This window comes from Hetaerina americana, unplaced genomic scaffold (assembly GCF_022747635.1).
Source record: "Hetaerina americana unplaced genomic scaffold, ioHetAmer1.1.p SCAF_6, whole genome shotgun sequence".
Lineage (NCBI taxonomy): Eukaryota > Metazoa > Arthropoda > Insecta > Odonata > Calopterygidae > Hetaerina > Hetaerina americana.
This window is the reverse complement of record NW_027287205.1, coordinates 41,374,256-41,396,762: the sequence shown is the minus strand read 5'-3', so window position 1 is coordinate 41,396,762 and position 22,507 is coordinate 41,374,256. Positions and strand designations below refer to the sequence as shown.

At 34.8% G+C, this 22,507-nt stretch overlaps 1 protein-coding gene across 2 annotated transcripts; it reads left to right on the top strand.

The window, feature by feature from the left end:
• Positions 1-1,700: 1,700 nt before the first annotated feature.
• Positions 1,701-18,899, top strand: Tbce (Tubulin-binding cofactor E). 2 transcript variants are annotated; one of them, XM_071593713.1, is made up of 11 exons: positions 1,701-1,752; positions 1,929-2,134; positions 2,364-2,561; positions 2,756-2,944; positions 6,329-6,601; positions 8,998-9,118; positions 9,280-9,411; positions 13,897-14,044; positions 14,782-14,850; positions 15,571-15,722; positions 18,592-18,899. In XM_071593713.1, exons 2-11 carry the CDS (start codon positions 1,929-1,931, stop codon positions 18,694-18,696), a joined length of 1,593 nt encoding a protein of 530 aa, XP_071449814.1. In that variant the 5' UTR covers positions 1,701-1,752; the 3' UTR covers positions 18,697-18,899. The 2 variants fall into 2 exon arrangements, with proteins under 2 accessions (XP_071449814.1, XP_071449815.1); XM_071593714.1 differs by having other exon boundaries at positions 1,747-1,796.
• Positions 18,900-22,507: the final 3,608 nt, after the last annotated feature.

Below are 22,507 nucleotides of genomic sequence, written 5' to 3'. Positions count from 1 at the left end.
CTGGAAGGCGGTGCCCGGAATGCAGCTAAGCTCCCTCGTCATGGTCTGTTGTAACGCTTCCACCGAGCCGTGGTGACATCCTTTCTGCATGGATTTGAGGCTGGGGAAGAAGAATTAGTCTTTTTACCAGTAACGACATCGTTTAAAAATTTTGGATCCTCACTCACACCTTTCTCATGCCCATGTTTTCGGCCGCAAGTCGATGCACATCACTTTTAGGGATTTCAAATTCATCAGAAACCATGCAAACACTTAATCTGCGATCCTTGTCCAACAAAGCATTAACTCTTGCAAGATATTCGTCTTTTTTTTAAGGTCGAAGCGCGTCCTGACAGTTGGGCGCCTTTAATATATTCTCTGCCTTCTAGAAACAACTTGTACCACTCGATCTACCCATGGCGTTATCATCATAAGCTGCCTTGAGCATGTCACGAGTCTCTCTCCCTGTTTTACCCAGCTTCACGAAAAATTTTTTAGCGTTGCGTTCTTACAATCGGTGGTTCATGACGAAGCTTAACAATGGCATGTTACATAGGTTTTGTAAACGAACTATCCGCACCCGATAAAGGCTGAGAGCCAACTGCCTTACCGGTCTACACCCTTTCCGAGACTCCGTTCTCTCGAACCCAGCCAGTGAAACCCCCCGTCCGTCTGTCTATCCGGGAGAAAATAAGTCATACTTCTTTAGGGACAGACCTTGTAGGTAAGGAAAACAAACGAAGAAGTACTAGGCATGGAATTGGAGGAAATAGCGTTGTTTGAAGTGTTCCACAGGAGGCAGGAAAAATGGATGTAATTGATTTTGATTGCGAATGGAATGCTGAAGGCTTTAATAGAGGGGGGATGTTAGGCAAGGGAACTAGGGGGAAGAAAAGAATAGGCATGATGGACGGAATGGAGGGAGAAATAATTGAAGATTCCTTTATTGTAATGTAATGTGTCAAGGTTTTTCTTATTGGGTGAGGTTCAGAAATGTAGCTGGGTTCAGTCCGTGGACCTTCCTAAGTCTATCGTAAATGGTAGGCAACCAAATATGTAATAACTCAATCCGAATGTTGGTTCTAAAAGAGCGGCGTAAAACCTACCAACGACGTGGAATTCACGTGCCAGGAGAAGGAGGATAGGTACTTCCTAAGGAGGGTGTGATACACAAAGAATTTCACAGCTTGGTGAGTATTTGGTTGTCCAGAGGCATCATCCAGAATTAAACCCGGGTCTTTCAGTTAATAACCCAGAGTTCCGCACACTGTCCAACCACGCCCAAATATTTGCTTTAATTTTAGTATGGTTGGGGTATTATATTGAATGGGTGACACATTGTGGTGAAGTTAGCGTAATCGCTACCTCCCTGGATTTCAATCAACAGACACATTTTGAAAGAATTTCAAAGATGTTTTTCGTAGTGTCACCCTGAGCCAATTAGAGTTTAATATACCAATCTGTGGTCTTTTGATTTAATTCAGTGGTAGCCTGATACACTAATGCCCTCTTTGAAATATTCAAACAGTTGATTACCACCCGCTATTGTATATAACCAACCACAATTCTAAAACAACTAATTTTTAAATTCTTCAAATCCGCCCTTATCTTTCAATTAGTTTTTAGTTTAGGCATTAGAGGTCATAGTAGTGCGCGATAGACAGCGCTGTGGTGGCATTTAACATAACTAGTAGAAGAAATGTATTGTGTTATTCAATTGTTTTTAGTACGGCTGTGACTGCTGTCACTATTCTAAATGCGGAAAATTAAAGCGTGGGTGTTTGCATATTCAATACTGCTTGTATTGCCTTGAAATTGTAATCTGATTAGATATTCTAGAATATTGCAACTATCCATAAAAAATGCAATGTCGTGTTCATAACATTTTCACTTCAATTGGTTCAGAACAATTTGAAAAGGGCTAACTTCAAATTTCTTATGCACTACAGATGCCTCACAAGATGATAGCTTCCGATGAAAGCCCTCTTCATCTAGTGACAGGGAGGAGAATAGAATTTAATGAAGAATACGGAACTGTGCTATATGTTGGTGAAGTGCCTCCAACCTCTGGGGTGTGGCTAGGAGTTGAATGGGATGACCCGACTCGTGGTAAACACGACGGATTGCATGAAGGAGTAAGATATTTTCAAACCAGGTTGGTATGTCCAGTTGTATATGTAAATATAAACAGAATATGTGCATTTTAACCAGACGGCATAAGTGGTATCATCTTATTGCACCATTCCCATCGAATTCATAAGGCACGCCTTTGTTGTGCCTGGTTCATAAAGGCTGTCTATTGCTGTTTGTCAAACTCTTTCTTTCTCCGATAATGACATTCCACCATCCGGAACAATGTATCCTACTAAATGTATTCATTCCAGGCATCCTACGTCTGGGTCATTTGTACGCCCAATGAAAGTTAATTATGGCAGAAGCTTTTTAAGTGCACTGAAGGATCGTTATCGAGAAATACAGGATGAGGACTCCTACGCAGCTGATAAATTATCACGAGTGAAAAGAGAAATGAATGTGCGGTTCATAGAGATGGTGGGCATGAACCAAGTTAGCAAAAAACAAAGGTGAACGTAACGACTTTACTGTTTCGTCTTGATACGCATATAATGTGATTGTTCGCGTTTGTATTTATTAATGTCTGGAATTTTTTTCCAGATATTCATGAGAGTACTTTTTTAATGTATAATTGAAGGAACTAATTTCATTTTCATAAAGCTGTAGAATTTTGATAATATTGTAATTTCTCTTTATGTTTTAGTTGCTTGAAACACCTTCAGGTTGCTGGCTTAAGGGATCAGAAAATTAGCGAGGCTGATTCAAAGGGGGTCATATCTGATGTTTGTCCGGCCATCCAAGAACTGGATCTAACGAAAAATTTAATATCAAATTGGAGATCAATAGCTGAAATCGTGTCAGAACTACTATATCTTCGTTTATTGAATGTGAGGTAATGGTTGAAAAATGAAATATTTTTGCATTATTGATTGATGTTTATTATTGATTTTTTTATGTGTATATTGGTTGCAAAAGAATATTGATTGGCAACGAGATGTTTTAGATACTAATGTTAGGAAAACGAGGCAAGAGCAGAAATAGGATAGGAATGTTGAATGGAATTAAGGGAAGAAGGGAGTACATAGAGATGAAGAAGGGATTGATGTGGAGTAGGATGTTGGGTTGTATCTTGTTAGGAGAGACATGATATTTATTTGGTAGCTAGGTCCTTTCAAAACCTACCTTAATTGGTAGATTACCTGTTATAATAGTAATATTAATTGAAATACTGAAGTCACTGAACCTTAATGGATGGTTTCCAAGGCTTCAAATACTTTTCAGGACTTGAAATGTCCACCATTTTCAAATTCTGGAGCAATACATATATGCTGTTTTTCAAATCCATGTTGTGCAAGGGTTTTTTTCCCTTTCAAGTACTCTCATTTAAATGCCCTCTACAGTTAATGGATCAACTAATTTGCTGTGTTGTTGTAAACTAAACCTGTAAACTAGGAATATGTGCTCATGAATTGCGATATTCAAAACTTTAAAATACATATGCAAATTAACTAGAACTCTCATCAGTGGATAGACATTAGAAATACATACCTCTCACTTCATGGAAAATATTTCAACTATCAAATAATTTTAAAAAGTTTCTTTGTGTCTAAATCGGCTTGTCCGCCTGAGAATTAGTCCAATATATAACCATAAATTGAGCTATCAGTATGAAATTCCAGCAATAAGTTCGTTTCATTTTCTTTTTTTTTATTTCCCACTTAAACTATTCAACAAAACAGGTGATGTTATTGCAATTGTTCCATGTGCAACTTGGGCCCACTGATCATGCATCAATGATAGTGTAAAGAAATTTAGGCATACATTCATAACATTATACAATTTATTTACAGACTCTGTTTCAACAAATTATCATCATTGATGGGTTTAAGGATCAAATTCTAATCAACTTAAAATGATAAGGTTTTGTTGAAAACTAGTAGTGAAATGAAAAGATTAAAGGGGAAATGAATGGAACTTGGGCCACAGGGCCAAGTTTCATGACAAACAGTGGAGACTGCAAGGCTACCATGGTCATTGTCATAAGAAATCGTTGCAAAACCAATGTTGAATAGTGTCAGAGAATAAAACAACAAAGAAGAGTGCCACCATGAAAATAGGGACATGGAATGTGAGGATAATTCTGGGGTCAAGGAAGTTAGAAAAAACAAATGAGATATGAAGAGAGAAAAAATATACTTTTTGTGAGTTAGCCATAGTAATAAATAGGGAACAGGGAAGAAGGGTAATGAGCATGGAATATGGGAATGATAGAATATTATCTGTAGAATTAAGAGCCCTCCCATTAGTTTTGTGGTACTACAGGTGTTTTTTGTCAACAAGCAGTCATAAGGAGAAGAAAGAAAGTATACAAGTACATGATCAGCTAGATGAGATGATTGCAAATGGACCTAGAAGAAACAACTTGACAGTGATGAGGAATTGGAATGCTGTGGTAGGCAATGAAAGATATGAGAGTGAAGTGAGAGAGTATGATTTCAGAGGAAGAAAGATTGTGGATAGAGAACTAGAGATTTTTGCAAAATGAATAGCTTAACTATGACTAACACCTGGTTTAAGTATCACAATAGGCATAGGTACACATAGGAAATACAAGGAGCTGGCATTTAGATCATCTTATGGCTAGGCATAGATTTAATGATAGCTAGAGCAACTGAAACAGTTTCCCAGGGCCATATTCAGATTTGGATCACAATTTAGTTTTCATGAAATATAATGATAAATTTAAGAGAATGAAAAATGGACAGAATATGACGGAATGGAATAGAATGTAGAACACTTAACTGATGTAGAAAGGAAGGGCGATGAGGAAGCAGTTGATGAAATTATCAGGGAAGATAAGTGTATGGGGATAACACAAGAATAGGGAGTAAAAGATAATCATTAAAATTGGGAATATAAATTAAAAGTGGTAAAAACAGTAACAAAACAAATCTTGCAACAAAAAAATCTTACTTTAATACATATTACCAGCCTTAATAATAATTTGTCTTGTTCGTTAAGTGGACTTTAGTAGTATTGTGTAATGCCAGGACTTGTCAAAAACCTACCCTAACCTAGTACATTACATCCTAAAGAACAGTAGAAGAAATATTGAAATATTTCAAACAAAGAATGGAGACTCCTTAAGAATGATAAACAGTAAAATGTTCAATAAGACATGAATTAAAAGATATGATTAGAGAGGTTGATGAGAGAAGGAAATGGAAGAAAATTAACATAGAATTAGGAAGAAAGATCAATAAACTGAGGGGAGAAACTTATAGGGCAAAAGAATTATGTTTGGAAGATGCAGTGCAATAATATGAAGATTGTACTGAAATGAGCATGCCATAGATAGAGGTCATTTGGGCAAAATTAAGACTGATTGGTCCCTTCTTCCATTAAACCATCATCTTATGCATTATAAAATGCCATAAACTTTATTAGTACAATACACAATACCTAAACACGTTCATATGCTTTTATAGACAGACATACATAACGCACAGATTTGCCCATCTTAACAAATATATTCATCAATATATAAATATACATATGTAAATTAATATGCACCGACACACACACAAAGTAAATTGCAGTGAAGAAAGAAAACGATATAATAGGAAACGTCTAAGCAAAGAATGAAGTTTATTGGAAAACCTAGGGAGAGCGTGGCATTGCTCAGCAAGTAAAAAACCCATGCAGGAAAACACCCATGGAGAGAAGGGTAGCGTGAAAAATCTATGAAAACACTATGCATTAGAAGATCCCTTATTAATAAAAGGATGCCATACAGAAAGGTGAAGCAACTGTTAGGATCTGTGAAAGGAAAATTCATTAATACCATTAGAGATGTGATGATGGGAATGGAATTTGATGTCAATGAGGATAGCTTAAGCCCAGACATACTTGATTGCAAGATAGAGAGGGCATCAAGAGAATTGGAATCAGATAAGGCTGTGAGGATAGATAATAGCCCCCCAAAACCTCTTAAAGGTTTAGAAAAACATGGAAGGAAGAGTTTATGAACTTATTGGTAGCATTTATCGGAGAGGAATTTTGCCAGAAGACTGTTGGATCAGTATTTATACCATTCTAAAAAAATGAAAAGAAGCAGTATCTGTTTTTATCAAATATTTTTCAATTTTGTGGCAGCTATTCTTGATAAACTTATTTGATCTACATTTGTAGTTGTAGAGAACACTGTGCTAATGCAATTACGCTAGTTGAGGAACAATGTGATTCAATCATTCTTTTTTCCTTTCTTATTCCTTAGTGAAAACAGGATCCAAGTTCCAGATGATCCTGAAAGTATCTCAAATTGTTTCAGTTCTCTGGAACATATTGTGCTTAGAGATATGGATTATTCATGGGAAGATGTAATGACTTGCATGAAAATGTGGCCGAATGTTCATGAGCTGCAAATACCATGGAATAATATTTCAAAATTGGATCATCCACCTGCACTACAAACCCTTCAGTCCCTTGATCTGCAGGGTAATCCTATTGGAGATTGGGAAGAAGTGAATAAATTAGGAATCCTTGCTGGGTGAGAACAATTCATGGAAATGATAGCCTTTTGATGTTTTCTGTTCTAATGTATTCCATTTTGTGTGTTTTATGGCAATATTGTGGAAAATGTCAACATGGATTCCGTATTTATGAAAATTTCCGTTGATTTATTGTGTTTACATTCACGCGTTTTGCAATCAAAAAGTTTTCATTGCATGAAGTTAGCATGCTGAGAAGTACATAAGTTGAGGTATAACTGTATTACTGATTTGAGCGTAAATGCCTATTTGCAGCTACCCCCTTAAATACAAGGGTAGGCTGAAAAGTAATTCGCACATGCTCGTAAAGCGCGAAAAAAACAAAAAGCAAGATCAGGAAAAAAGCATATTTTAGTACAATTCTTAAGTTTCAAAATCATATATTTATTTTTCAACATAGTCACTGTTGAGGCTAACACATTTCTCCCAACGTGTAACAAGTTTTTTCGTTCCTTCGCTGAAAAGCTCTTCTGACTTTTCTCGAATCCAGGACTTGACAGCTACCTTCACCTCATCGTCTGAGGTGTAATGGTTACCCTTGGGTTGTCTCTTGAGTTGAGGAGAAAAATAAACATCTTCAGGTGCAAGATCGGGATATTAAGGAGGGTGTGGAATCGATACAAATTTCTGGTTTCACAGAGCCTATTTAACATGACAAACTCAACATCGGAGGTGTTTTAGAGGCTGTATATGCTTAGAAGAATTTACCATTACCCCTCGTTCCAGAAAATCAGTCAGACAAACTCCATGAGCAATCCAAAACACGGTCAAAAGGAGTTTCATCAACAATAATGGCTTTTCCAGGCTCGCAACCATGAAATTTTTTTACGCATCGATTTACATTAGACCTATCAATAGCATTGTCACCATAAACAGCCTTTAAACAATGATGAATCTCAATAGGATTCAATTTTTTAGAAGTTAAAAATTCGATAACAGCTTGCTGTTTGACTCGCGTTGACATAGCACTAGAACACGGCTCCATACTTTGGCTTCTCAAAATACACTGGATGAAAACAATGACAGCTAACCTGTGCATGAGTATTGATGGGGAATGTTACTTCCACTTGCCACCTGGTGCACTTCTGAAGGTCATTTCGTTTGCGCTCTACAAGCATGTGTGCATTACTTTTCAGCCTACTTTCGTAGTAGTAGTAGTTTTGAGGGGAGGCGACCGACAGCTAAGGTCATTTGCGCCATAGGGGAAGGACAGGAAAGGATGAAGGGTGGAGAGAAACCTGGCGTCGGCATTAGCCTACTCTTTACGAAATGCGCCAAGGGGTCCGCGGCTTAACGTCCCATCCGACGGAAGGCGTACTCACTCAAAGTGCCTGCAAAGTGCTGAAAAATATTCAACACCGCAGGGATTTGAACCCGGGCCTTTTGGGTGGGAAACCCATACGATAGCTCCCGCGCCATCTCGATCCCCTACTTTACAAGGCATTCAATGTTTATTGAATCAAACAGCCACACATTCTTGTGACTTGACCAGCTTCATTTAGCATTTTTATTGCTTTTGTACAGGATCATTTTAATTTAAATATGCAGTTGTTTTGCTAAATACAAATGCATATATCAAGAATTAAATTTAATACATGCATAGATAAAGCATATATAGTATATATACATACGAAGGTAGGCGGGGATCGAGATGGTGCGGGGGCTAACGTACTGGCTTCCCACCCTGAGGGAGCGGGTTCAAATCCCGGCGGTGTTGAATATTTTACGAGAGGTATCTCGATCCCTACTTGAGGTGCTTTTTGGAGGGCACTTTGAGTGAGTACGCCATCCGTCGGATGGGACGTTAAGCTGTGAACCCCTTGGCGCCATTTAGAAAGAGTAGGCTAATGCCGATGACGGGTTTCTCTCCACCCTTCATCCTTTCCTGTCCATCCCCTATGGCGCAAATGACCTCAGCTGTCGGTCGCCTACCCTCAAAACTACGACTACTGCCTTGTGAAGTAGAGTATATTATCTCATTATGTGAACATCTCTATTTTGCAAAACTGAATTTTTAGTATTGGGTATCTATTGTTCTTACGTATCATACTTTCTTTTTTAATCATTTTTTCTCATATCGTGCCATGAAGTAATGTCTAAAATTTGCACAGATGTGTTGTAATGGATACCCTTTTGCATGGATTGTTACACAATGGAATTTATAGAAGTATTCTTTCTCATTTTAGGTTTTATTTTATGTTACTCCCGAAATCTTTTCAAAGTTTCATACTTGTAAGATTTTAATGACTTGCAATTGAGACTTTTTCTTTTGTATTAATTGAAGTAATCAACTTATCTCCAAATCTCGCATCTTATATGTCTATTTAATCAGTCTCCTCTCCAGTCTCAGATCAATCAATGCTCCTTGAACCCATTTTATTCTTAAACATTCTAGGTTGGAGACTTTAAATGTTAGTGAAATTGGTGTGAAAGTGATCAAATTCCCTGGAGCTCAGAAGACTTCTCTTTTCCCATCTTTAAAACGACTAATTATTCAACAGAATAAAATTGAAGAGGTAATTATGCTTTGGTTTTGTCTGAGAAGTTGTGTGATTTGGTAAATATTTCCATCTGTTGTTTTTTTATTATTTTATGATCATTGTAAGCTATGATTATATGTTAAAAATATTTTTAAATGGTGAAAGCCTGTCATACATTGCTGTGACTTTTTTCCCAGTGGGTCTCCATTAGTGAACTGAATAAGCTTCCAGCCCTTCAGAGCCTTCGTATTCAACAAAACCCTGTGGTTGATATGGTTGACCCAAGAACATCCACGCAATTAGTGATTGCCAGGATAGGTAGTCTAATTGTAAGTGGTTTTATTATTTGAGCATTTGACCCTTAATGAGAAGAGGAGAGTAGTAAAACATATTTTAATTAAAATTTTCTGGTGAAATAATCAATTTTTTCATTATTTTGAAAAATAAAAACTTTGTTAACTCCACTGATTATTATTTAAAAAGATTGGTATTTTTGGTGTGTCATTTCAAATAAAATTCAGTGGAACTTGAAAAGTTTTTATTTTTCAAAATTCATTGTAAAACTCCATGGTTAAGTGGAATACCATATAATTAATTTTTTTCGGATGTATCTATTTGATTGCTGCTAGAAAAATGCTAGTGTGATGCATTGCTTCAATTAAGTCAAGTAATGGTGAAAATGTGTAGGAATTAGACAATATTGATTTAAAATTTTCAATGTCTCTGTTTAAACATACTTTTAGGTTTTCTGTTTCCATGATTCAATTAGTATTGAATGATTATATACTACTTTAATACCTTTTTTGTCATTCTGAGGCAGTTATTTTTCTTCTGTTAACAACACACAATGGATTGAAAACTGTTCAAATTGTATAAGCTGTGCAAGGCCTGCTGACATTTTTATAAGTGGTATAATTGACTATTCATTAATGCTGACATGATCATTCAGAGAATTAAATATGCCGCATTAAAATATCTAGGTTTTTATGGGACACACACATCTTAGACAAATGTTTTACCTCAAAATTTAGCATTTTTCTCCTATAAGTTACTCATAACATCATTTTAATCATCAGTTTTTTGAGTGCATCTGATGTCAAACTTCAGAAAAGTAAAAATTAACATGTTATCAAAAGTGACCCCTTTTCCTGAAATACCTACTGGGCGGTCCCACTTTAAGGTCATATCATTTTGGAAAAAATTTGCTTTGCCGTGTAATCTCTGGAGAACCCCATAGATACATGCTTTTTGATTGAAAATTTTAACTAAAAATACATTTATCCTTAAAAATGTCATGTTAATGTGAGTTTAGTGCTTGAAGGCCACTTTTTCCAGTATTAACAATGACAGCATAGCAACATATGGCATATGGTTATGTAATACTTCTGGCCTTCCAGAAATTTCCTTGCTTAAAAAAATCGTATTGCATAGAAATAGAACATGAATGCAAGTGAAGACTACTTTAGTCATACAGTCATTCCATACAGCCTTGTATGACAATCTTGCTCTAGAATACCTTGATCTTTTTCCCTAGCCTGGAAGTATATTTTTACATTTGTTCAGTAATCCCTTAAATCAGTTCTATCTTAGTTTGAGGCATACCAAATTTGGTCCATTAAAGGTTTAATGGTAATCTTTTTGTCTTTTGAATACAAAAGTGCATAAAATGAAGGTATCTAAGTGAGTGCTAAATATGCAAATAGCTAATGCAAAAAGTATTTACTTACTGTTATCTAAGAAACTGCAGGAGATTCCGCAATGGTATTATTAAATAGATTAATCCACTTATGCATTTCAATGCAGCAATTTCTGATTGTACAAATTTTTCGCCTTGGCCAGGATTGTCTTGACTGGGAAAATTTCAGAGTTAAAGAGGATGCATCAATAGCTTGACTGGCTAAAGCACTCTGTCGGAGATGGAGGGATCCAGGTTTGATCCCAGTCAAGTCGAATGATTTTTATACTCGAAAATCATTGCATTACTGTTATGAAGTTAGAGAAAGGATTGGAGTGTTCCAGAGAAGTTATTTCATTTGTTGTCAATTTCTGAAGCACTTCTATGAAATAAAAGTAGCTTTTTTGTACACTTTTTCACTTGATCAGTATCAGGTCGATTTAAGTGAATGATTAATTTAAAATAATAATCATTTAAAATTAATTCATTGAACTCAAAAAACTGGCGGTGAACGGTTCATAGGCTTTACTTATATTTATTGCGTAATTTCTTTAAAAAAAGCAAGTTTTTCACTTTTACTCGTACCATCATTGAAGTAGGCATTTGCATTTTCACATGTTTGAATAATTTCAAGCTCTGTAATAGTCATTCTAGTTGTCAGGTATTAAAATGAATACTTCAATTTAATGTATTATTCATTTGAGTGCATTTGGATAAACCCACATGTCCGTTTACCATGTTTAAATTGATGCAATTTAGTACCTTGGGTACTCATTCACCTTTATTCAGACATAAAAGTTCTCTAGTGATTACTAAGGTAATCACATAATCATATGACAGTATTGGAAATCGCTATTCAAACAATTGTTCTGGCATTTACTCTGATAATCATGTACTTGGAGAGTCACCAGTGTATTCATCCGGGTACTCATTTATGCATTCAAGTACTAATTAATTCATTCAGGTACCTAAATACCATGTAATGAGTACATGGATGCAAATAAGTTTTTGTGTTTCATTATATTTGGCAAGTCTTAAAATGTGAAACAGTTATTAATACCAATGCAATGAAGTATCACTTGAGTCTTAGTATTCTCTAGCATGCGCTATTTGTAGCATGATCACATAAGACTCAGTTTCCAGGAGGGCAGTACAATGTCCAACAGTTCCATTCGTTTAGTAAAGTCACTCAAGATATTCTACTGAGTAGAGCTTTGTTTTGGGTGGTCCCTTACGACTAAATCTTGTACACATCATGAGAACTTCCTCTTGTTTGCCCTTCATTATTTTCTTCATAAATTCTGCCCACCTTAATGCTGTCTAGAAAGGCCACGCTCTTCCTTCCCCTACCCCTATTCAGCCAACATTCTACTTTTCAACATCCCACTACCTGTCAATATTTCCTCCATCCCTTTAATCTGTCTTTCAATTTCTGCCAGTGAAATCATCCCTTTGCCCACTCCTATTTTAAATCTCATCATTCATCTTCCTCTCTGTCCACATTATTTTCTCCATTCTCCTCCACACCGAGCCTGGCTAATGATTGTTAAATCCTTGAAAACTAGAAAAGAACTAGGAATGGGAAAAACCTTGAAGAAATCTTGGAAAAGTTTGAAATTTGAAGAATAAATTTAATTTTACTTGAAAATAGGCAGTAGGAGAAAAAATGACTAATTTGACTTTAATATGAATTACTAATATTGCAATTTTTTGAACTATTGGTTTTCATTTTGTTGTGTAATCTGCAAGAAAATGAAGAATTGTTCATAGCATCAGTGCTAATTGAATGAGCATTTGTAGAGTTAATCAGGTTAACTGATTTTTATGCTACAAAACAACTGTCTAACTACCATTATACTATTGCTGTGTGGTAATTGATAGGTGCACACTTATTTCAGTTATAATAACACACTAATTAATACTCTATAACAGGAGTGATATTTTCACTAACAATAGGTGCCAAATGATATTCTCCTGTATTATCACGTGCTTGGAGTCAAGAATCTTCATCTCAAGAATTATTGTATTGTATTTCCTGAATGCCAGCAGTAAAAAAAAAGCGAACACTTGTCCTGACAAAGTTATTGTTTATCTAGACTCTCAAAAAGTCTAAAACTCAATGCAGGAATCCAAAACCTAATAATGAGGCTATCCCTCCATCATAAATTGAATTTTTATTTTGATGAACTATCAGATTTATTAAGATGAATATTTAATTTTTGCATTATCTAGCCATTACTGAATGATGTGGAAAAATTACTGCAATTTGTGCTGGCAAATTTTGTACTCCATTGAATTACTGCAGGGATACAAGATAGTAACAATGCCTATCTTAAATAATAAATCAATTCAATCTAGGGAGATGAATTGTGGTGCTTGGACACAAGAATATTAATAGCCATGTTGATGAATAATTTCTTTCGATAAATAATCTAATTCTTGTGTGTGCTGTTGCTGCTCTTGCTTACTGTTTTCTTTTTTGTTTCTGCATCTTTGGTATTCTAACTCTTATTGCAATTTTTTTGTGTTCGTCTGAAATATTTGCTGTCAATGTGATGCGTTCCATGCATACCTCAAACATGTCTTTTAGGAACCATTGTCATGTTTTACACTGCAGTGTTAAGCACTCCTATTTAAGTTCAATGTGAGAATTCATAGCAATTGATGTGTTAATGACATAAAAGGTTTTATTAAATACTTGTCACTTTCCCAGAGCTATAAAATTATTTAACAAGTCTTGATTAATAACTATTTGTAATGAATACAGAAACCATTAAGCGAATTTGGCACAGTTCTATCTGACCTATTTGGCCTGTTGGTTTTTAGATAATGTTAATTCTGTTTGTGATAATATTACTCTATTACAATTGGTAATTAATGCTTAGTTTGGAAAAAATGTTCAAAAATGATATTACTTGTTGATTCATGATTCATGTTTCTTGGTGAGAACTTAGAGAGACATTATTATCTTTTTAGAATTAATTATCCATCACGAAGAAAGATAGAAATAAGATTATTTTAAGTTGAAATATAATAAGTCAACAACTGCCTGCACATTCATGCCCTGACATCAGTTTATTTAAATACGCTGATGTCATTGTTCTCTTAACAATAGCCCAATTTCTTTCCAACATTTTAGAATTTGAATGGTGTTGATATTGAAGCTATAGAAAGGAAATGGTCTGAGAGGGACTACATCAAGCAAGCTGCTACCATAAAACTAAGGATGAAGATACCTGACAAAGATTTCATGAAGATCCATCCTCGCTATGCTGAGCTCATTAAAAGTTAGTCACCATTATTCTATGTACTTATGACTATTTTTATCCATTCTACAACTGGGTTGCAAGTTGTTTTTAAGAACTCGAAGAACAAATTTGGTGTTACAGAGGGTGATTGAATCATATGAAGTGGTCACTGGCATTTTGATTTCAAGTCCTTTTGAATGACTTTGAAGAAATATGTGTTTTGGGCTGATTCTATCTTGTTTTATTCCTTAATCCGCTCCCTCATATTTGTATGCTTATAATTTTGATTACAACCTTAGGTAGTATTTGTGAGGCCTCATGTTTGTTGTCTACATGAGTTGATACTTGGCTTTGAGATTCATTTCTGAGCATAGGAATTGTATAAATATTAAGTAAACTGTTTTAATTGTTATTTTAACTGATTAATTTTAGTATTAAAATTTGGTTCATGTGAAAGCTTGAGAGACTGACATTTTGACACTCAAGAATTTCGAGTGTCAAACTTCCTTCTTGGATATGTCAGTGTTAATGAGAAGCTGACCCAGAGTTGATCAGTGAAAATTGGCATCCTGGTCAAAGTGTTTGCTTGGTTGGAAGATGAATTTGATTTCAAGTGTCAAAAGAGCACAGTACTTTTTTCTGTCGCTTACCTTTCAGGATGGTGACCTTCTATATTGTTGTGTTTAATGAGTAACTTGTTCGAGGAAAGAATATTTGCATAGAATATATGAATATTGCAAAAAATATATGTTTGTATGTATATTTCTCTTTGACAGAACATGGAGAGCCAGAAGAAGGAGAGCTGGTGTTAAGCTCCACAACATCTCTCTCGTCTACTCTTATTGGTATCCTTTTAAGTATGAGTTTGCAGCAAAATTCATTAGCATCATTTTCAGTCAATGATTATTATATTTGGAAATGTCTACTCTTGTAATGTCTTCATTTAACCTCTACTACAAATATATTTAGAACGTCTATGGCTCTTACTTGGTGATAAATCGGTTTCTTGTTTAAATACAGGTTACCTGTATTTCCCCATTCTGTTTTTTTCTCCGCTCTTTTTGATTTTCTTGAAATTATATTTATTTCATCACTCACCTATCCCAAATGGTAAAAATTAACTTAGCTGCAAGTTAACAACTCAAGTAGTTACCATAATTACCATTTAATTTCCTCAGAGAAAAACATAGGTCAATAGTAATTTTTTGATTTTTTTTATAGCATGTTTGATGTTATTGTATTTCATTTGCTGAATCATACAAATCTATGCTTAATACAAAGAACCCAATGGGATTTTATTTCAAAATGGGATTTCATTGGATTTAAATGCCAGTCTCAGCTCTGTAAGGCATCAAATTTTTATTTACTTCAAATGAGAGGGCATGATAAAACTTTTACTAGAATAATATCAAATAGGCAATATTGAGATTTCTCTTTCATGGTTTTGACAGAAGGGGTTCTACTGTCATAAGCTTTTTGTATTTCTTTTGTAATCACATCAATACTAGCTCATTTTTTGTTAAAATTTCCTGAGATTGAATTGATACCTTAACATCAAATCTCAGATTTGATTATCTGCAGCCCACAAAGACCAGATACCAAAGTCAACAAAAGGCTGCCCAAAACTATGACGATACAAAGACTTAAAGTCCTTGTATGTAAAGTTTTGCATTTCATTGATCCAAGATCTCTAGATTTGAAACTCACAAACCCCAAGGTAAGATTATCTTTTATGATTTAAATAAAAGTAGTGCATTTGCCAGCATATGGAATGCACTTTTTTCACATCAAAAGGAAGCTAAAATATGAGGTGCATCCTTTGCACCAGTAATTGATATTGTTCATTGTAATTTGTGTCTAAAATTTCTGTTTTATTTCAACATACATTTTTTAATATTCAATTGCATTTTGTCTTTTTGTTTAAGAGTGATTTCAAATAAATTTTCCAATATTTTTTTCTGTTCTGTAAAAATAATGTTGCGTGATACAATTATGTATATTTTTTCTTCACTCTGATGGAGGGGGCATTCATGTGAAATGAGTCCACCCCTGATGCATTAAGTTAAGATTTCTCCAATACTTGCATGTAATTCAATTAGGTGAATGCTGATGAAATCATGTTTTCCATTTGGATGTGAATAGCGCGACTCCAAACTTTAAGCTAAGGTTCCTTGGAGTGCTCACAGGCAATAAATCTCATTCTTTGTTACTGTATTAGTTTTAGTGAAGCACAATCAGCCATATCTGCTTCTCATTGGTGAGGTTATCATTCAAAATTTGGGGAGGAGTGAGGAAGTATCCGGAATGGCAATACAGATGGCCATGAGCCTATTGTTCAGGCACAATGGTGGATAATCGCAATGGTCAAATTTGTGCACCAAATGAAGATATCGAAACTGAAGGGTGTTACCTCATTGTCAAGTATTGGAATGTATTTTAAAATTAAACATTTTTTTCCAAATCATCAAAGTTATGTTTATATTGAGATTTCATGGCAGAGCATAGTTAAAAAATAATGCAGATTCTGATATGATATTGCATTCAAGCTACTAGTGAGTATATATGCTACAGAACACTGAAAAGGCAGCAGAGAGGTATTTCAGGTCAATACTGACTGAAAAGATAATAAGAAATTGACGAAGATAGTAATAAGCGACATGAAATTGCAAACATTTGTAATTGTAAATGGCACAACCCGTGACAAAATTGCCAAATGGCCGGAACTAGAAGAAGAATGAAAATCTTTTATCTGAAGGAGAAGTGGAACAGTTGGATGCAATCTACATATTTTGAAGTGACAGCTTCAGAAAGGAGGAAGAGGCCTAGCATTTCGCAAAGTTGTGAATAGGTTAAAACTTCATGGAATGCTGTGCAATGTGAGAGTTGTAAAGGCATATAACAAATGAGGAATTATAAACATACTTGAAGGCATGGAGGAAGATTTGTAATACTAAGACTCAGTTTTTGAAGAAGAGGGTTTAAGTGATTTTTCATATAGCTCTGGAGATGAATTTCTGGGTTTTGAGAGTAGCGATGAAAAAGTGACGCAAGTATAATGTTCAGTTTTTCCAAATTTATCTTTTTATAGACATAAATAAGTACAAAATTGATGAAATAAATCATTATGGAAATTCATGATAAATTTAGACATTTATTTTCTCGCAGAAAGATGTAGCAGCTATGTTAACTCCACTTATTTTTTTTAATTTTACAACCCAGGTGTTAATGCAAAGTATTATCATCAGCTTTACTTTTTCAAGCTTTATATTCCATGCATACACATTTGCTCATGGGACAACAGTGTGAGGGGTGAAAGATGGCATTTTAGGATTGGACAGGAGAATGAAGGGGTAGAGTTTTGAAGGAAAAAGGTTTTGCACATCACATGAAATAGAGAAGCATAAAAAGGAAACGACCATCCAATTTCTTGGCCCTCTTTTCCCTGGTCATTTATATTCCACTCATCTTTCCAGGAAACCAATACCGTTGATAGGGATTGTGACAGCAGTGGAAACGTTTTTAGATGACAATTTATTAAAAGACAATGTAATACTAAAAGGACAATGCAGTGCAAAGACTCATGAGAAAAATGTAACATGTTTTTCAATTTCATGATGTGATATGCCAAACCTTGATTCACAGTGACAGGATGATGAAAGGATCATTACTCCAGCGTATTCCATCCTGCATTGCATCCTGTATTCTAATGTATCTCTGCTCACTTGAACCAGGAGGACCAAAATGGCAAAGAATTTTTCTATTCCTATATTGGTTTTATGACAATTTTCATGCTTTTGATTGTTTCATTTTTTTGTTCAGACCTGAACCCTGGAAAAAATGAATTTGATCCTCATGCTACAACCTCTGTTTTTCTCAGTATTACAGTTTATGCTGATGGAATAGTGCTAATTTTGAAAATGGACATGTTTAGTGGACACCAATAGTACTAAGGGACCTCAGATTAGATTCTAATGGTCACTTGATGAGTTAGTGCTATGTGGTCAAACTCATTCACAATAATTGGCTGGAGTAAGGGTCAAACCAAAGGAAAAAAAAGAGAATATTAGACCCTGTAATGATGTTATAATACATGTTTAGGCATAACTGTATTGTTTGAAGCCACACTATTCCAATATTTATGGTATTAGAGCAAAACTGTCCTTTAAAGGTCTTAAGTAAATCGAATTGACTCATAAAATCAGATATTGTTGAGTCTTTTGAATCTTGAATTGTTATATCTCAATTAAATAAATTCCTGTCATCCATATGCAGTGTGTTAAGTGAGTATATAGTGGTGATACTCAGATAAAGTCAGGTTTTTGAAATTGTTGCATCAACTTCCCATTATGCATGCTTTGAAGGCATAGGTTGCTGGTAAAACCTTCTAGAAACCCATGTTTTATGATATAAGGGAGAAATTTTGGGTAGTATCTCTGTCAGCTCTTCTACAGGTCCTCCCTTTAGTAATAATACATGGTTTTCACTAAGTAAATTTTAAGTTTAATTTTGTTGCTTCTGGTTTTCAATAATGCCTGTTGTGTGAAGTATATGTGATTTTTTTGAAAGATGTTCATTTTCGTTTGCAGCATCCTGGGATGGAGATTGATTTGAATAATGATCAGAAATCTCTGGATTATTTCTCAGCTGAGACTGGGGATGTGGTTGTTGTGCAACAAAATAAATCCAGATAGTTGTGCAATACCTTCATAAAAACCAACCTACATTCCCTCCCTTCTTGTGATATGATCATCCCAGCTTTAATCACCTTCTCACTCGCTTTGCTTGTATTTTGGTAAGGCTCCATTATTTGCTGATATTGTGAGTGAAAATATTTGTATTTATGTAAATGATAGCGCTTCTTCAGTAAAATGAAACTTGTTATATTTTTCTGTATTGTAAATACTTATAATTTGATATTAATACAAAAAATAAAGTTTTGTTAAAAATTAAAAACTTTTTTTTTAATGTGCTTACCTTTAATTACATTTAAAGATAAGTCATAATTCTTCCTTCTCTGCTAATTGTAGTTGTTGACCATATCGAGCAAAATACTGATACATATATATAATGTAGTGTCTCGATCGTTAAGTTAAATGTTGACTGGCATTGCCTCAGGTATTTTAATAACTTGAGATAATATTCAAGGATCATGTATGGGCATACAAAATGGCAAGGAGAGATATTGTCATATATTTTCATCTTTAAATATATCCTTTACAGAGCCAAGATACCAAAATGTTTAAGCAAAGTTAAAAGTAATATTTACACTAACAAAATGTTTTCCCATTTTATTGTTGCAATTTCCTCCTTCAACATTTGTTTATTAATGTTAGCATACGCTCATCAAAGTTGAACTGGCTTGGTGAAGCCGCATAAAAGAAATTTTCTTTTCTGCATACTGTTAAAAGTAAATCTTTTCTTAGAATACGTAATTCTTCAGATAATATATAGAAACTGTAATTGAGACTCGCATAATTCAGAATACTGTACTTGGTTAATTATCATAGTCCCCATTGCCATGTGTAGTTTTAAATTGCTTTTCTCGATATTTGCTATCATATTTTTACTGGCTATCCCTTCCTAAGATGAGGAGAGAAGATTTTGAAGAATAGAAAAAGCTAAAGAATCGAATTAGTCAAAAGTGTCGGGAAGAGAAAGAAAAATGGATGAAGGAAAGAAGTGAGGAAAGAGAAGAGGATTTGGTGAGGCGGAGATTGGACAAAGCATTTACTAAAATTGAATCACTAGGATTAAAGTGTAGAACCAGGGCAAATGTGATTCAAGGTAAAAATGTAAATATACTCTTTGAAAATGATGAAGCGGCTGAAAGATGGAGAAGAATTATACAGTGGAATAAAGGTAGAGAAAACTCATGCCTGAATAGGGGTGAGAAAGGTTTATACAAAGATAGGCTAGGTCCTTCAATAACCAGAGAAGAATTTGCTTTGAAAAGTTTGAAGGACATCAAAGTAGCAGGACCAGATGATATACCTGGAGGAATACTGCAAAATATAGGCAATATGACAAAAGAATGGTTGTTCGAAATGATTGACAAATGTTATGAAACAGGAAAGGTTTTACTAAGAGTAAAATTGTTGCAGTCCTCAAGAAAGGTAACATAACTGACTTCCAATTATATAACAATTTCCATTCTCTCACAAGCTTCAAAAATTCTATTAGAATATAATGAAAAACAGAATAAAAGGAAAAATTGACCAAAATTTAACAGATGATTAATTTGGATTTAGGACAAGAAGAGGAACCAGAGAAGTGATATTAGCAAGAGAGGAGGATAGGGATTAATTGAAAGATATGAGTGGCCTTAATAGATTCAGAAAAGGCATTTGACAAAGTTGATTGGAGACTGCTCTTCCAAATATTGACGAAAAACAAACTTGATCAGAAAGATAGAAATAATAGTAAAGAAAGAATAATTTTAAATTTGTACAAGGCAGAAAAAATTAGTATAAATGGATGCAGGAAAGTAGCAAAAGTAAAAATAGTTATGAGATAAGGTTCAGTGAGGGAGCAATTATAAAATTGAAAGAATAAAGTGAATGGAAGAAGGATTCACTGTATCCACTTTGCTGATGATATAGCAATAACTGCAGAATGAAAAGGACATGAGTAAGATGCTCAATATACTATTCAGAAACCTAGAAGATTTGAAATCGAAAATAAACAAGACCAAGATAATGGTAATAGAAAAGCAAAAAAAATTGTCAAAACTGACATAAAAATAGGTGACAATATCTTGGATAAGGTTGAAAATTTTTGCTACCTGGGGAGTATTACAAACGACAAAAATATATGCGAGGCTATGATTAAGAGAAGAATAGCCTTGACGAAACAAGTGTTTACAAACAAGAAGAATGTACTAGTTAGTAGCCATTAAAGTATAGAAACTAGCAAAAAGTTCATCAAAATGTTTGTTTGGAATGTATTGTTATATAGATGTGAAACATAGAAAGTGGAAAGAAAAAAGCTTGAGGCAATGGAAATGTGGATGTGGGGGAAACTAACAAAAACAAGCTGGGTTGAAAAAAAGTAATGAAAAAGTGTAAACAGAAGTGAAAGAAAAGAGATCACTCTTAAAAACAAGAGAGCAAAGAAGAGCAAAATTAATCGAACATTTACTAAGGCATAACCATTTCCTTGGCATATTTGAAGGAAAAGCTGTAGATAAGAAACCAATACGATGTCCCAGAGCTGCTTTCTTCAAGAATATCAAGCATGAGATGGACTTCATATCATATGCTAGCCTGAAGGAAGCAGCAGTGAATAGAGATGTGGCTATTGCGACAAGGCACTACCTTTAGTGTTTAATGATGACCCTTCCCAAAAATTCTTATTTTAGCAGTTTCTTCATCATGCCTTCCCCAACATTATCTCCCCAAAGAGATTACTATGCGATTACCAGTACGAACCATTCCTACGATATGGAGCTTCCACTACATTGTGAGGTGGTGGTATTTTGGGTCTGGATAGGTAGGAAATAGGCAGTGAGGGAATAAACAAGTGAAGATGAAAATGGTGATGGTAGATTATGAAAACATCATAAATAACATGTGCTCCTCCCACCACCTAGTCCATATACATTTAGGTACTTTTCTTCTCCTTCATGCCTGCTTTCTTCATCCATTATTATAAGAATGAAGCTTTTTCATATGACTGCATGTGTTTCAGATCATGTAGAGGTAGGTATTCATCCACCACCCTGCATACAGGTCGATCCAATAAATATGCATCTATCTATGAGTGTAATGACATTAAAGCGCGGCCTAACAATAGAGACTTGAAGTGGTTTAGAAATTTTTTTCATCATACCATTTAAGTACGAAAGCTGAATTCAATGTGAGGCCAGGCAAATGGACAATGTCATTGAACTATAAATTAAGGAATTATGTATTTTGCCTTTACTAACCATGTTAGTATTTGTACTATGTAGAGTGGCTATTTTCATTTTGTCTGAGGCATTCATAAAAAATTGTTTCGTGAACACCACCTTTCAATGGAAGTGCAATCAAAGAACTCAGGAAACTAAAAATTACTGGCCAAATTAGTTATTCAACCAGAGCCTTCACTGGCAGTCAAAGCAACGAATTTAATCAAATACCAGTAGTCACTGGTCCCCTATATGCCGGGTGTAATTAACCGCGGAATGTTTTGATTCCCATTTCAGTCTTGTTAGACGAATATTAGAAACAAAAGGTGCAATTATTTTGGCCTTGTGTAGATAAAATAATTACCTCAGACCTTTACATTTCGTTCGTAAATATATATGCCGCAAAATAAACCACATCGATAATTTGTCGAGTCAGAAAAATCCAAGAGTGACATTCCCTCGTAAATTCACTCTTTATTCATTAGGCCCGAACGTAATTTACGCCAAGAAAGGTGGAGCGTTAGTGCAGCAAAATTACGCAGGCATACCCATTTTAATTGTGTAATTACTTAACCCAAAATTCTCAAGCGTATTAATTTGAAGATAAATTTTAACCG

Bases quoted from the DNA above. Each gene is read 5' to 3' on its own strand.
- Tbce (XM_071593713.1), top strand. From the start codon at position 1,929: ATGCCTCACAAGATGATAGCTTCCGATGAAAGCCCTCTTCATCTAGTG. The intron at 2,135-2,363 runs GTTGGTATGTCC...TATTCATTCCAG, and splicing joins GTAAGATATTTTCAAACCAG to GCATCCTACGTCTGGGTCAT. The intron at 9,412-13,896 runs GTAAGTGGTTTT...CCAACATTTTAG, and splicing joins CCAGGATAGGTAGTCTAATT to AATTTGAATGGTGTTGATAT.